We start from the raw sequence: 14249 nt of genomic DNA on the forward strand, positions 1-14249 counted from the left end.
TTGGTGTAGTGCACAAGGCAGAATAAGCTTACATGAAACCACTTCTCATTGCTAACATTGTCTCGGTTTCACAAAACATCCTCAGAATTAAGTTAAGAATTTACTCAAAATTGTTGGTCCGGTCTTAACTGCCGTTTTTAAAGCTTTTGTTGTTTAAAAGTATCATATACTTCAATCCGAAACTATGTGCAATGTTTTGTGTTTCTGGATCAATGACATTTCTTATAAAAAGTGATTGAAAGTTGAGTAAAAAAGTGATTGAAAGTTGAGTAAAAAAGTGATTGAAAGTTGAGTAAACTCTTTAAGTCTGAGAATGCTTTGTGAAACCGGGACCATAACTCGATTTAAAAAAACCCAAAAACAATAGAGACCGGAAACCCGAGCACAACGTCATCGTCGCTAACTTAGAATTATGACGTCGATTGATATGCAATTGTCCAAGGAACAAGCACGTCAGCTTTCCTGTCAACCGTACTTTAATTGACAGAGCCTTAGACTTACATCGTAGAGCGTCGCCACCAAGAACAACAGTAGTAGAGCAGGGGTCTTTGTCCTGTTACAATATGATTAAAATACAGATCTATATTTCGTTTCGTTTTCTTTTTATATACTTTCGATGGCCTCTACTACACGAGGGTCTTACCAGTTGTAGCGGGAGGTCGTGTTAGGGGTCATTGAGCGGCTTTTGACCCTATGACGTCAGACATTTGATTAACCAATCGGCGTTAATGTTTATTGCAGGATACCCACAGTTTCGTGCATCGCACGCCAAGAACTCGCAGCAACAGGCTGTTTCATTGGATAATCAGTCACACCAACCAGAACAAAGGTTATATAACAACTCTTCCAGATCCTAGTGTACTAAAGACAAGTAAAACGAAATTTTGATCTATAAAAAACGAAACGAAATAGGATCTGTGTTTTAATTAGATTGTGCATGTTATTGATTCGCTTTAAATTATATTTTATTACAAAATAGCACTTGAATGAAGACTAAAGTTCAAGAAAATAATATTCTGGTTCACAGACATTTCTTCACAAACCGGTTTCATTTTTATTTTCACAAAGGAAGATGTGTCTACGCAACACCATATTTCAAGCCAAAACATTTATCGCCAGTTGTTTTTAGGAATGTATGATTATCCAGAATCATTTATGACTGCCAAGAACATTGATCAGTGTTGCGCACTTGATAATTGAGACTTCTAATTTCTGTACTTGGTTTGCGTGGAGGGGTGAAGATATGATCATGGGTGGTGGTACTCTAATTAAACAGATCATGCAATCCTGTTAATGTGTCAAGGGACTATCTCAGAACCAGAATATTTTTTTCAAATGGCCTAAACATATTATTTCAATCTGATAAAAATACAGATCTTTATTTCGTTTCGGTTTTTTTTATGCTGTGGTTATATAACAACTCTTCCGGATCCCGGTGTATAGACTGGATAACCTGCTCTAATACGTCAGACTCGCTCCTGCGCCACTCCTTTTCTGACTTGCATATTGAAGTCAGAATAGCTCAGTGACGTAGGAACAAGCCTGACGTCATTTAGAGCAGGTTGTCCAGTCTACCCGGTGTAGTACAGAGAAGTAAAACGAAATTTTGAACTATAAAAAACGAAACGAAATAGGATAGGTTTTTTAATCAGATTTACATTGTTTATACATATTATTTATTGACATAATTATAATTTATCTGAGAAAATATATTCAATGAAGATTACTATATAAAGGTATGGCTATTGGGCTACTCGATTGAAAATTCCGGGATTTTATTCTTTCAATGCCAAATATAGACAATCGAGTAAAAAGTTGGAATACAGAATACAATTGATATTCGATTAGCACTGCTCACACCGAGCATAACTGATTAGAAATCACAATAAAAAATTTAAAAATCGATTGGTAACCACTTTCTATAGGCTCATGTGCTTTAGGGGCCGTGGTTGTTTGTGTAAATGTTCCACGGGATAGAGTTATACGCTATCTAAAAATATATTGTTTTGTAAATATTATTCAAATAAACTAATTGAGAATGAAATCAATTTAAAGTTTACAGTCCATTGATTTCAGACCACCATCTTAAGTTAGACAAATACAGTAATATTAATTAGGGCATTATTTAGGCAGGATTGTGTTTAATTACATTAAGACAAGATATAAGTAAGATAGATTATTCCATTTGCTAAATATGCGTATTGTCGGTTTTTATTTTGGGCTCCAAATGTTATATGACCAATATTTATACATTTATTCAGATGATAAGCCTATAGTCAACACTCTAGAACATCGGATGGTGGAAATTCAAAGGATTAAAAACCGATCACCATTTAAATTGAAGGATTTAATTTAAAAATGGAGAATGAATAACGATCTATCCCACGTTGTGTCAAAACTTCAAGCAGAAATAACTTTGTACAGAATAAAGTAATTTGGATATCATTTCAATTTTGTATTTATTATCACAAGAACAGAACGGCCATTTCTTTATTTAAATCTTATATAATGCATCTTTAGTGTCTCTTTAAATTCCAGTTAAGATAGAGCAACATTGATTTATTTAGGGGGGGGGGGGGGGGGGGCTTAATAAAATATTAAAAAATTGAAAGAACAGCAAGAAAAAGATCAGACCAGCAGCTTCATATATCACTTTAAATATTCATAATAAACTTATAACGAAATAAAAATATCTCAAAATTTTACAATCTAAAATCATTCTACATTTTACACGTACAGAATTTAACTATTTCACAGCACAATAAATACACACATGTTAATCCAATAACCTAACACAACACTAACAGTCAACGAACGTTATTCATCTAACCCTAATAAAGCCTGGTCCATTAGTTCATCATCAATTTCACACGGAGAGTTCGTGTTTGAGATCGGACTTGTAGCAGAATCAGGTGGAGTTACTTCCTTTAAACTGGACGAGGATTTTGTTTTTACTAAAGAACTTTTTTTGGCGGTAGCGACGTGTTCGTCACTCAGGTCTAGTTTAACACTACATGGATTGTCTGTGCGTGGTTTTGGAGACGGACCGTCATTTGACGTTGGCGTGCCGTCACAATCTATCACAAGACCGTTATTTTCCGGACTACTAGCATCACTTCGCGGACTCATATTGTTTTTATTTGGCGTCACTGATCTACACTTGGGGCTGCCAAATTCTTCCGCTTCCTTTTCAGGCGTTTGCGGCTTTGGGGTCGGAACTTTGAAGTGTTCTTTCTCCTCTTTGTGAATCTCTCCATTAAATTTCGGGACGAAAGGAGAACCATGGTTTGTTATTTTAGGAGATGGAATGTTTTTTTCGGAAATTGATAAATCTAAAACTTGTGGTATAGGACTCACAGTTTTCGGCACTGGCTGAATACTTTTCGATTTCTCTGGTTCGGATTTATTAACATTACTAGTCGTACTTGTTGTAGAATTAGCTAACGATTGGCTACTTTGAACCAATCGTGGATCTTCGCGAGTCAAAGAGTTCGTGGGTGTGTGAGATCGTTCACGTTTGGGAATAGAGTCATTGCTCTTGCTGCTTTTTTGCAAGTTATTTTCATCAATAATTGGCCCAAATTGGGAATTTGAACCTGTTTTAAGTATACCGGGACTAGATTTCATTGAAGTGGGACTAGCGACACGAGACGTTTTCGACGACGCTAGCAAATTGTTAATACGACTGGATGATAAAGCAACAGATTCCGAAGACGAGCGAGATTTTCCTTGATTTGACAATGTGTCGGCCATATTGTTCACTGGTCTTTTATTCACATTGGTGTAATCCCCCTTAGTCACTTTATTAAAGCCATGTGCCGCCATTGTTGGCGATGATTTCTGCACAGGTGGTTTACCAACCGAATTTTCAAAATTCCGCGGTTTGTTGCTGTATTTTTCAATGTTAATAGAATCAGGACGCATAGCTTTCCGATCTGGGAAATCACTTTTAACTTTTTCACTGCTCACACTTGCATTCCTTTCTAATTTATTTTCATTTTTATTAAAAGTTCGAGGATCCCGACTATTCGTCGTCCCCTCGCTATAATTACCAGTCTTTGATGAACTCTCCGTATTTTCAGTCACCGAACCAGAACTTCCGGTAGCCTTCGTGAGCTTATCAATGACGGCTGATAAAGACCCTCGTCGCCCACGCACCATGGGTTCAACGTTCGTCCTGCTCTTATTGGACGATGCCGTTTCATTAGCAGAAGTAGCAGAAGTAGAAGAAGCAGAGTTTGATTGAGTGAGAGTATTAGAAGAAGAAGAGGAATAAGCTGATGATGAAGATTGGGATGGAGGGGAATGTAAAGCGGAGGAGTGAGAGATAGAAGATGCCTGAGATGAAGATTGTGAAGAAGATAGTTTTGGGATGGGAGGCAGACGCGCAACTTTACTAGCAGACGGGGCATTGGGTAGATAAGCAGACATTGACATACTTGTGTTCTGGTTACCCATTGTTGAGGTAGATGATGATTTGGATAAATTCGAACTTTTACTCGAACTGTTGGAGCTGGATCCAGCGCTACGACTGGAGGAGTTTAGCGAACTTGCTGATTTGGAGCTGGATAGAGAACTTGATTTAGAGGAACTTGATTTATTCGTGTTTCCTGCTCCACTTCCTTTATTCGCAGAATTGTACGTTTTATTCAAAGAACTAGACTTCCCTAAATTGCCCAGATTTGGAGAAGATGTCTTTCCCGAAGCACTTAAAACAGGTGAGGATGTTTTTCCCGAACTTAAACTCGGAGAGTTAATTTTACCGGAACCACTTAAACTCGGTGAATTAATTTTTCCTGATCCTGATAAACTTGGTGAAGATATTTTACCTGTAGCACTTAAACTAGGAGAAAGAACGTTTTTACTAGAAATATTCGGAGAAGCAGTTTTTGCAGCACCCGTTAGATTAGGAGATGAAGTAGTCCTACCAATACCACTGATATTGGGTGAGGATATCTTCCCCGAATTAGTCACAGTTCCTGAACCACTATTTTTATTTGAAGCACTCAAACTTGGAGAGGATGTTCGGTTTCCTGAAAGTAGTGTTTTACTCGAGTTGCTAGATTTTGTGAGTTTGATTTCACCTGAGGTTTTTCCCGTAATACCAGCAGATTTTTGTCCGGCGTTAACAGTAACTGAAGAACCTGAATGAGGAATATGAAGAGGTTTTAAACGAATCGTTGCCTTCGCAAGTTTCGGATCAGATTTCCCACTCTCTGAGCTGCCCTGAGAATTTGCGGATAACTTTGACCGATGGGGTGATTTTTGAATTGGTCGCTCTTTCGTCGTCTCCTTTGAATCTTGACGCGATACCACAAATTTCTCCACCAGCTGTTTTCTCAACATTTCTCCCGCTGGCGGTTTTTCTTTTTCAGGAGAAATAGGTGTCACCACCGGTGGTTCTTTAGCCACCCGTATTTTTAATTTGGTGACGGTCCGTTCATCACTCTCCACAGAACGATACAGGGTCTCTTTAACTGGTTGCACATACCGATTGCTTTCATTCAGCTTACGCTTTTTCCGTTCTTTTTTCGATTCTTCTTTCAGTTTTTTGCGCTTCACAGATTCTCCTTTTGAGCTATACTTAGCCTCCTTTCGTTTATACTTATCACTTTTCTTGAGCAGAGCATCGTGCGAGTTTTTTGACTTGTTTGATATCTGAAGTCTCGTGGGAGACTGAGAATAAACTGTCATTGATAATCGTTCCGAACTGATCCCTAACGTCGGAGGCGGTTCGTCGTCCGATTCATCACTCCGAAAATCGTAAGTACACGATCCTGATTTCTTATTGGTCACAGGTTCACTCGAGTACGCAGGGGAAGAGGAAGAAATTCGACTTTCGTTAGAACGCAAACCAGATGCTGATAGTTTTAATTTCATGACTTGATTACCAACACCGACTTCCGATCGCATCATTTCACCCAGTTCAATTTTCTCCTTCTTCATAGATAACTGCTCGCCTTTTAAATTTTCCAACTTTTCAAAAATCCCAGTAAATTCTTTTTTCTCGTTTTGAATATCTGAATTCACTTTAAGGCTGCCTTTTCCGTATGGCGGATATTTTGAATCGAGTAAATCATGTTGCGATACACGATGACTTAACAACTGCTGTACCGTTTTAGCTTTGTCCTCTTCTTCACCGAAGAGTTCGTTGCGCAAGTGTACATCAAGGGTCGAGTTGTAACGCTCTCCTCTTTGGTTTCCCGGCTTGGCACTGAGTAGGGATGCCGTTAGTCGGTTGGCAAGAATAGGGTCTTGAGCCTCGTCATTATCTCCCACCTCACTGAGGAGACCCTCAAGAGAGATAGAGGCCTTCTCGTTTTTTGAACTCTGTGGTGAACTTCTAGAAATTACACTCCGTCCTCCGAGATCGTTTTCCGCCAGCAGTGCTGTCAGTTCAGAGTCTTGGATACTGTTCTGACGGCTCATGTCTCCTCGCGGAATCAAGCTATCCACGCTGTCGGCCAATTTTTTTAGATTAGATTCTGCCCCGAATGCATCTTCAGTAAGATCAATGACACTACCGAGAGATCCCGATGCTTGGAAATTACTCCCCATTCCGCCTCCTCCACCACCTGCGTCAAAAGGGCTACTTGAATTATCCATGTCAAAGGAATCCATGCGATCCATTCCACTGCTACTGTCACTTATTCTATGCTTAGGACTCCTCCCAGAAAACACATCGGATGCAGACTTTCGTTTGCGGACCCGTTTTTGTTGAATTTGGGGTTTTGTAGTCATAGGGGGTTGTGGTTGGGGGAGCTGCGGTTGCGGGAGCTGCGGTTGCGAATGTTGCGGATGTTCTTCTAAAAGTCTGGACAACATGGGACTATCTGTCATGTCTGATGGTTGTTCACCGTCGTGATCTAACAATGTGGCTAGCAACGGAGTCATCTTTTCCACGCGATCACCAACGCCACCTCCACTGCCAGGTGGAGATACCATTTCGTGATTGCTGGAGCGTATGTCTGAATATGGCGGTGGTCTTGGATAGTTGTCCATTGGATGGTTATTTGGTAGTATAGCTGGTGGGTGTATTTGTTGTTGAGGAGGGGGTATGTAAGGGGGTGGTCGGGGTTTGACGACCGGGGGTAAAACTGGGGGTTGCATGGCGGCTACAGCTTCTACTGTGGCCTTCTCTAACATGTCTTTCCCGTGTTTTAATATGGATCTCACTGTGACTGGTACGGACATACATCTGAAATGTAAATACAAGTATATCAAAGTAAAAAGTAGGTTGCCAGACAATGAAATGAAATGAAATGAAATGAAATGAAATGGGGTTTAACGTCCTACTGTTCTGCTCCTAACCTGGGCTAATGAAGACGGGCATACGCCATACAGTGTACTAAGAGGGAAATTTGCCTGGACAAGTACAAGTACAAGTATATCAAAATTAAATAAAGTGAAAGAGAAATAGGTTTTAACGTCCACTTGACACAAACTATGTCAATTAGGGACTAACATACGGTTCAATTTATTCGCTAGTGCGTAGGGGTATTCAGCAGTGGGAGGAAATTGAAGTACAGGGAGAAAACCCACGAAGTTGGGCAGGCGACTTTACTGAGTTAGGCCACCCACCCTGATTCCAGGAAGTAGTCAGGTTTTAAAGGTGTAATTCAACCATGCATCCCAAAATGGTTTATTTATGTTGGCAGAACATAAATCTGGATATACGTTGTCACTGATAGTCTAAGGTGTCTTATGACAAGGACTACAAAAGAGGCCTTATGGCAAAGACTACATGTACATGACATTTTACAGCAAGGACTACATGACATAGTATAGGAAGGAATACATGACATCTTGTGGTAAGGAAAACATGACATCTTGTTGTAAGGAATACATGACCCCTTGTAAGGAAAACATGACATCTTGTGGTAAGGATTACATGACATCTTGTGGTAAGGAAAACATGACCCCTTGTAAGGAAAACATGACATCTTGTGGTAAGGATTACATGACATCTTGTGGTAAGGACTACAAGTTTAAATTTGATTAATGTTCACAGACACTTATCTCTCATTTGTCTCTTACTTCAATTGCTATATTATCCAGATTAAACCAAAATGACTAGATTATCCAGCCTCTACCACAATGACTAGAATATCCAGCCTCTACCTCAACAGGAACATTATCCAGCCTCTACAATACCAAGAATAAAGGATAGTACAATATCTTACCTTTGAAATATTTTTGAGGCGAAATCATCAGTACAGAGACTGAGTTCGGAACTTGTGTTGACACGACATCTTAAACTGGTTATATCTGATAAATCCATCTCAACTAGAAAATATAATAATAATAATAAAATAATAAGGGTTCTTATAAAGCACTAGACTCCAAACAGTATTGTTTGCTCAAAGGCTAACAAAGTTTACAGGAAATAGTTATATAACTTATAAATATGAACACTGAAACAAGTAAGTTTTCAGTTAAATCCTTTAAATAAAACAGAGTTCTATGGAAAACAATTACTATATTTCTATTTTAATCGGAGCTACGTTTCTAAGATGATTCTCTTGTGGTTTTCAAGCAAAATACTGACAGAAGGAAATATAAAACTATGTCTATTTACATTCTAACTTACTGATCATACTGACCCAAACAGTCGACAATATCTATAGATATATTTACTAGTCAGTTAAAATCAGTCAAATTATATCTATAGATATATTTACTAGTCAGTTAAAATCAGTCAAATTACATGTATATCTATAGATATATTTACTAGTCAGTTAAAACCAGTCAAATTATATCTATAGATATATTTACTAGTCAGTTATTTCTGTTACATATTTCTCGTGATTAAGTTTCTCTTTTTCATTTTGAGTAAGGCCTGTATCATTATAGGCCCAATCACGGAACCATTCACATGTTTATATTATTGTCTTAATTTGTCTGCAGGTTTGTCTTGTCTGCAGGTTTAGGTTTGTCTTGTCTACAGGTTTGTCCTGTCTGCAGAGGTTTGTCTTGTCTGCAGAGGTTTGTCTTGTTAGTTTTGTGTGTAGTCCTATTCTCCAGTATTATCTATTAGTAATCAGACAGATGCCTGATTTTAAACAATAACAATCACTTGTAAACTACTATATTTTGAAAGATGATTCTGTAAAATGAATGTCATTCTAAAAATAGTTCCGTTCGGTTCAGTATTTACAAAGAAGATGTGTGGAATAGTTCAATTCGGTTCAGTATTTACAAAGCAGATATATGGACTAGTTCAATTCGGTCCAGCATTCACAAAGATATGTGGAATAGTTCAATTCGATTCAGTATTCACAAAGATATGTGGAATAGTTCAATTCGGTCCAGCATTCACAAAGATATGTGGAATAGTTCAATTCGGTTCAGTATTTACAAAGAAGATATGTGGAAGTGAAATTACATGGATCTAAATACTATTTTAAATCCGATTGAATCCAATCGGAGAGATTATCTAGCGTTGGTATTTTGATTTTGTTTTTTTAATTAAATGTTAAATAATCAATCTGGAGTACATATTAGCGTGGATTAAGTCGTGATAAATTTGATATTTTAGAGAAAATACAGAAGATGTATGGTTCCTTTGAGAAGGTGTTAAATTATATACTCTACATATGGTGATGTTTAACTTCAGATAACAGTTCAGGTAACATATACAGCTGTTTGAAAGAAAGGAGGAATAATCTGTAATTACCTATAATTAGACGTGTTCATAAAAAAGAGATTTTTTTAAAAAAAAATACCTGTAACTATGGCATCATGTGCTGGATGTTCAAAGGTAACCATTAATTGCTGCATGGAGATTGTGGTTAGTTCACACACTATTGAATGAGATAATTCTGAAAATAAAAAAATGCATTGATACTTTTTGTTTTAATTTTAAAATTTTAAGGTCAGATCAGCCGAGTTGATGACAAATGTACCATAAATCTTTTAGGAAATCTGGAATGACAATACTAGTATTCCATTGATCAAACATATTTTCCGGTAAGAAAAATATCACTGAAACTATCTTTATATTTTTCTATAGGCTTCACATTTTTAGGGGAGAGAGAGAGAGAGAGAGAGAAATGGGGTTTAATGTCCACTCGACACTAACTAGGTCATTTTGGGACTAACATATGGTTCAATATTATTTCAATAATTTGCTTGCACGTAAGGGTCTTTAGCAGTGGGAGGAAACTGGAGGACCCAGAGAAAACCCACGAGGTTGGACAAGCGACCCTACTCCTTGTCACATACAACCGGGGAATCAAAACCACGCCAGTAAACTCAATGACAGACCTTATGATACAGCGCGCATCGAAAACATGCCAGTTGACTCAATGACAGACCATATGATACAGCACACACATGCTAACCATTCGGCCATCCAACCCCCACACATTTTTAGAAGTCCCAGTTAACCATTTAAATGCAATGTAACATGTGTCAGTCACTCTGGTGTCTCCTAGAATTTAGTTTCAAACACACCTATTGAAACTTGACATACATTTTCTTGATCTATCCAACATGCATTATAGGAGATTAGATAAAGAGTAGACTGTTCCTGCTATAATAGTTTAAAAAATGGATAATTTAGATAGAATCTTACGTCTTACAATCACTCAACTACAAGACGATCTCTATCTAAATCTTATATTTTAATGTATTTTTAAGGTACATTATGTCTACGATTACTCAACTACATGTAATTACATGTTTCGTTTGATTATACCTAATCCAAATTATGACTGGTCAATAATCCGATTAACAATCAATAGCTAACTGCGTAACAATATCGTTACATTTTAAACAAAGCTCCAAATATGTTTACATAACGTTACGTCATGACTCACGATTTTATTATGCCCAATTAACCAGTGCATCGCAGAATATTGCAGAAAAACTAATTGCGTGACAAACGGCGTTCAAAACGAATATAATGTAAACAATACTGTTTGGAGATGAACAATACTTTCACCATATTTAATACCTTAAATCACTGTCCAAAGTTTTAGGGAAGACCCCCAGATTAAACGAAGGGCTGACATGTTGCTGTACTTGGGATAGATTTGATTGAACAGGAAGAATAGACGCACTCCCTCAAAAGCTCAAGTATCAGAAGCCAATCCAGCAATGGCTAGATAGGGATTTCTCGGGCCATTGCTCCAATAATAGGGTTTAATCGATGACTAAATCTCACCTGGTTTAGAGTGTGGCCGAATCATATTACTAACGACTGTGTTAAACAACAGTTGTTGACGTAAATGGTTTAATATGTTGGGTACGTTGGTTGGATGAATGAAAGGAATAGTAGACACCATTATACCAGGCTGATCTAACGAACCACCATTTACACCGTTTAAATAATATACATGATGCTGGTCGGGTAACGACTGAAATAAAACATATAATATATCGACCACGATCAAAGTTATACCAGGAAAATACAATCTGCTTAACATACAGATCTATATTTTGTTTCGTTTTTTTATACTTTCGATGACCTCTACTACATGAAGATCTGACAAGTTGTGGTGGGAGGTCGCGTCAGAGGTCACAACTCACAAGAGCGGTATTTTGACCATATGACGTCAGACATTTGATTAACAAATCAGTGTTGATGTTTCTAGTAGGGGTACACACAGTTCTGTGCAGCTCACGCCAAAAACTCGCCGTAACATACCGTTTCATTTGCTAATCCCTCACTTCATCCAGAACGCTAGTTACAAAACAACTCTTCCAGATTCTAGTGTAGTAAAGACAAGTTAATCGAAATTTGAACTATAAAAAAAAAAAGAAACCAACCAGGATCTGCGTTTTAACCAGATTGACGAAAATATTAAAATAATAGATCAATAACACCAGTTTTAGAAGGAGTTTCTGTATTTAAAGCGTTATTTCAAACCAGCCAAATCTCTCCAGTCATCTGAGAGCCATCTCCTGTAGGTGCCACCATCCGGATAGCGTACCTTTGGAGACCACTCTTTCACGGTTGCTGGTCCTTGCTTGAGGAACCAGATCCCCCTGGACCTTAGAGCTTTGGACAAAATTGGTATCTTCAAATTAAGACTGAAGACACACTTTTTCTGTGAAGCCTACTGTGAAAGACTCCTGTTTGACTAGTGTTTCAGCTTTGGGTCATTGATGAATTTTCCAATGCGCGGTTGAGCAGTTTTCTGGAAATGTTGTATGTATGTATGTATGTAAACCATTGTTGGCAAATTGTTAAAATTTGTTAAAATTCATCAAAACATATGGTGATCAATTTAGATGAGACTCACTGCGCTTTAATAAGGTCATTCTAAGACTAACATATGGTCATTCTATTGACAAGGCAACTTACGACATGTAGTTTTTTCTGGTTGTTGAGTATTTGTCCGTTAGAATATTGCTGCATCAATAGATCTATTAATGGCTTGACATCATCACTATTACCAAATTCTATATCTGTAAAATACAAACATATATCACATTCTATTACTGATGGGGGCCACAGTGGATCACTGACTCTCTATCCAGGGGATCTAAGTTTCGATCTCAGTGTTGGCCGAGAAAGTTACCCAGGAATTTTCAGCGTGGTCTCCTTGTCAGTGGTGAAGGATGGAAGGGTCTGGCAAGTTAGTGGTGCAGGATGGAGGGTCTGGCAAGTCAGTGGTGCAGGATGGAGGGGCTGGCAAGTCAGTAGTGCAGAATGGAGGGGCTGGCAAGTCAGTAGTGCAGAATGGAGGGGCTGGCAAGTCAGTAGTGCAGAATGGAGGGGCTGGCAAATCAGTAGTGCAGAATGGAGCGGCTGGCAAGTCAGTGTCTAGTAATTTGGATGGGACAAAAAAAAACAAGGCCCACCAGTGTATTGTTTGGTGAGCAGGTTAAAGAACCCTTGACATTCAGGATGAAGAGTGCGCAGCAGCTATACTGTCCGGACAAAATTCCCCTAATAGCACACAGCATGGCTTACCATTCTTCATTAGCCCAGTCGGTGCAGAAAAGTAGGATGTTAAAACCCCATTTCATTTCATTTTATTTTATTTCACTTCAAAAAGAAATTTGACTAGAAAGGAGGACAATTCCTGTTCAATATCGGATATAATCCACCAGTCCTTATTTCTTAATAGTCTTGACAATACTGAGATTCGACTACACAACTTGCCCTTTCAACATTTACATCCAGACATTCATAAAACTAACTGAATCAATCGAGATGTTTTTTCACATTGAATATGTAACACTTTTAATTTCTTTTACTTGTATAAACAATCTAAAAATAGAACTAATCATACGTGTAATAGACTGGATCTTCTGGACAACAGATAATGCTACAGGTATAGCTTGTTTTAATACTAGTGTAAAGCAGGCTGGTAGTAAGTGACTATTGACATTTGTAATATCAGTAAATGATGGTAAACTGAAAGTAGAATAGAAATAATTGATACAAACTGTAATAAATGGCGGACTATCAAAGAGAGAGAAAGAGATGGGGTTTAATGTCCCCTATAAAGAGAAGACAACCTTCTTCAATAAATTCAGATAATAGACTGACAATTTATAAAATAAATATTTCTACATGTCAAGTTGTTAGTGGTGTTATGTCTAGTTCTTGGTTATGTGATGTCTAGTTGTTGGTTGTGTGATGTCTGATGTCTAGTTGTGTGATCTCTAGTTGTTAGATGTGTGATGTCTGGTTGTTGGTTGTGAGATGTCTGGTTGTTGGTTGTGTGATGTCTGCTGTCTAGTTGTTGGTTGTGTGATGTCTAGTTGTTAGTTGTCTGATGCCTAGTTGTTGGTTGTGTGATGTCTAGTTGTTGGTTGTGTTATGTCTAGTTGTTGGTTGAGTGATGTCTAGTTATTAGGGGTGTGATGTCTAGTTGTTAGTGGTGTGATGTCTAGCTATATAAATATTGTACTAACCTTTTACCATCAGGCATTTTATTGACTGTCATTAACGGCATGGTTTGTAATTTATTCGGTGGACCTGGTTCCATACAGATAGTTACTCTCTGACCTAAATTATACTCGGTTATAGCTGAAATAAACATTATATAAACAACTTAAATTATACTCGGTTATAGCTGAAATAAACATTATATAAACAACTTAAATTATACAGCTGAAATATACATTATATTACTGACTTATATAAACAACCTAAATTATACTGAGTTATAGCTGAAATAAACATTATATTACTGTCACTGACTTATACAACGATAACATTTATAACTCCTTACAATGAATTGGGAGCCACAGTGCCTCAGTGAGAAAGACAATGGGCGAGAAAGTTCCTC

The 14249-nt window shown here is 37.8% G+C and overlaps 1 protein-coding gene across 2 annotated transcripts in view; it reads right to left on the minus strand.

Annotated features, from left to right (window-relative positions):
- Positions 1–1631: 1631 nt before the first annotated feature.
- Positions 1632–14249, minus strand: part of LOC126832214 (mediator of RNA polymerase II transcription subunit 1) — a 43295-nt gene continuing 30677 nt past the window's right edge. The window contains exons 10-16 of one of the 2 annotated variants that reach the window (XM_050562929.1): positions 13873–13987; positions 13245–13369; positions 12311–12414; positions 11168–11360; positions 9726–9821; positions 8184–8286; positions 1632–7198 (exon numbers count right to left, since the gene is read on the minus strand). In XM_050562929.1, the coding sequence (XP_050418886.1) occupies positions 2818–7198; positions 8184–8286; positions 9726–9821; positions 11168–11360; positions 12311–12414; positions 13245–13369; positions 13873–13987 (5117 nt within the window). In that variant the 3' untranslated portion in view covers positions 1632–2817. Of the gene's footprint in view, positions 7199–8179; positions 8287–9725; positions 9822–11167; positions 11361–12310; positions 12415–13244; positions 13370–13872; positions 13988–14249 lie in introns of those variants that run through there. The other variant, XM_050562931.1, reaches the window with a different exon arrangement.

This window comes from Patella vulgata, chromosome 9, assembly GCF_932274485.2.
Source record: "Patella vulgata chromosome 9, xgPatVulg1.2, whole genome shotgun sequence".
In the NCBI taxonomy this organism is placed as follows: Eukaryota; Metazoa; Mollusca; class Gastropoda; family Patellidae; genus Patella; species Patella vulgata.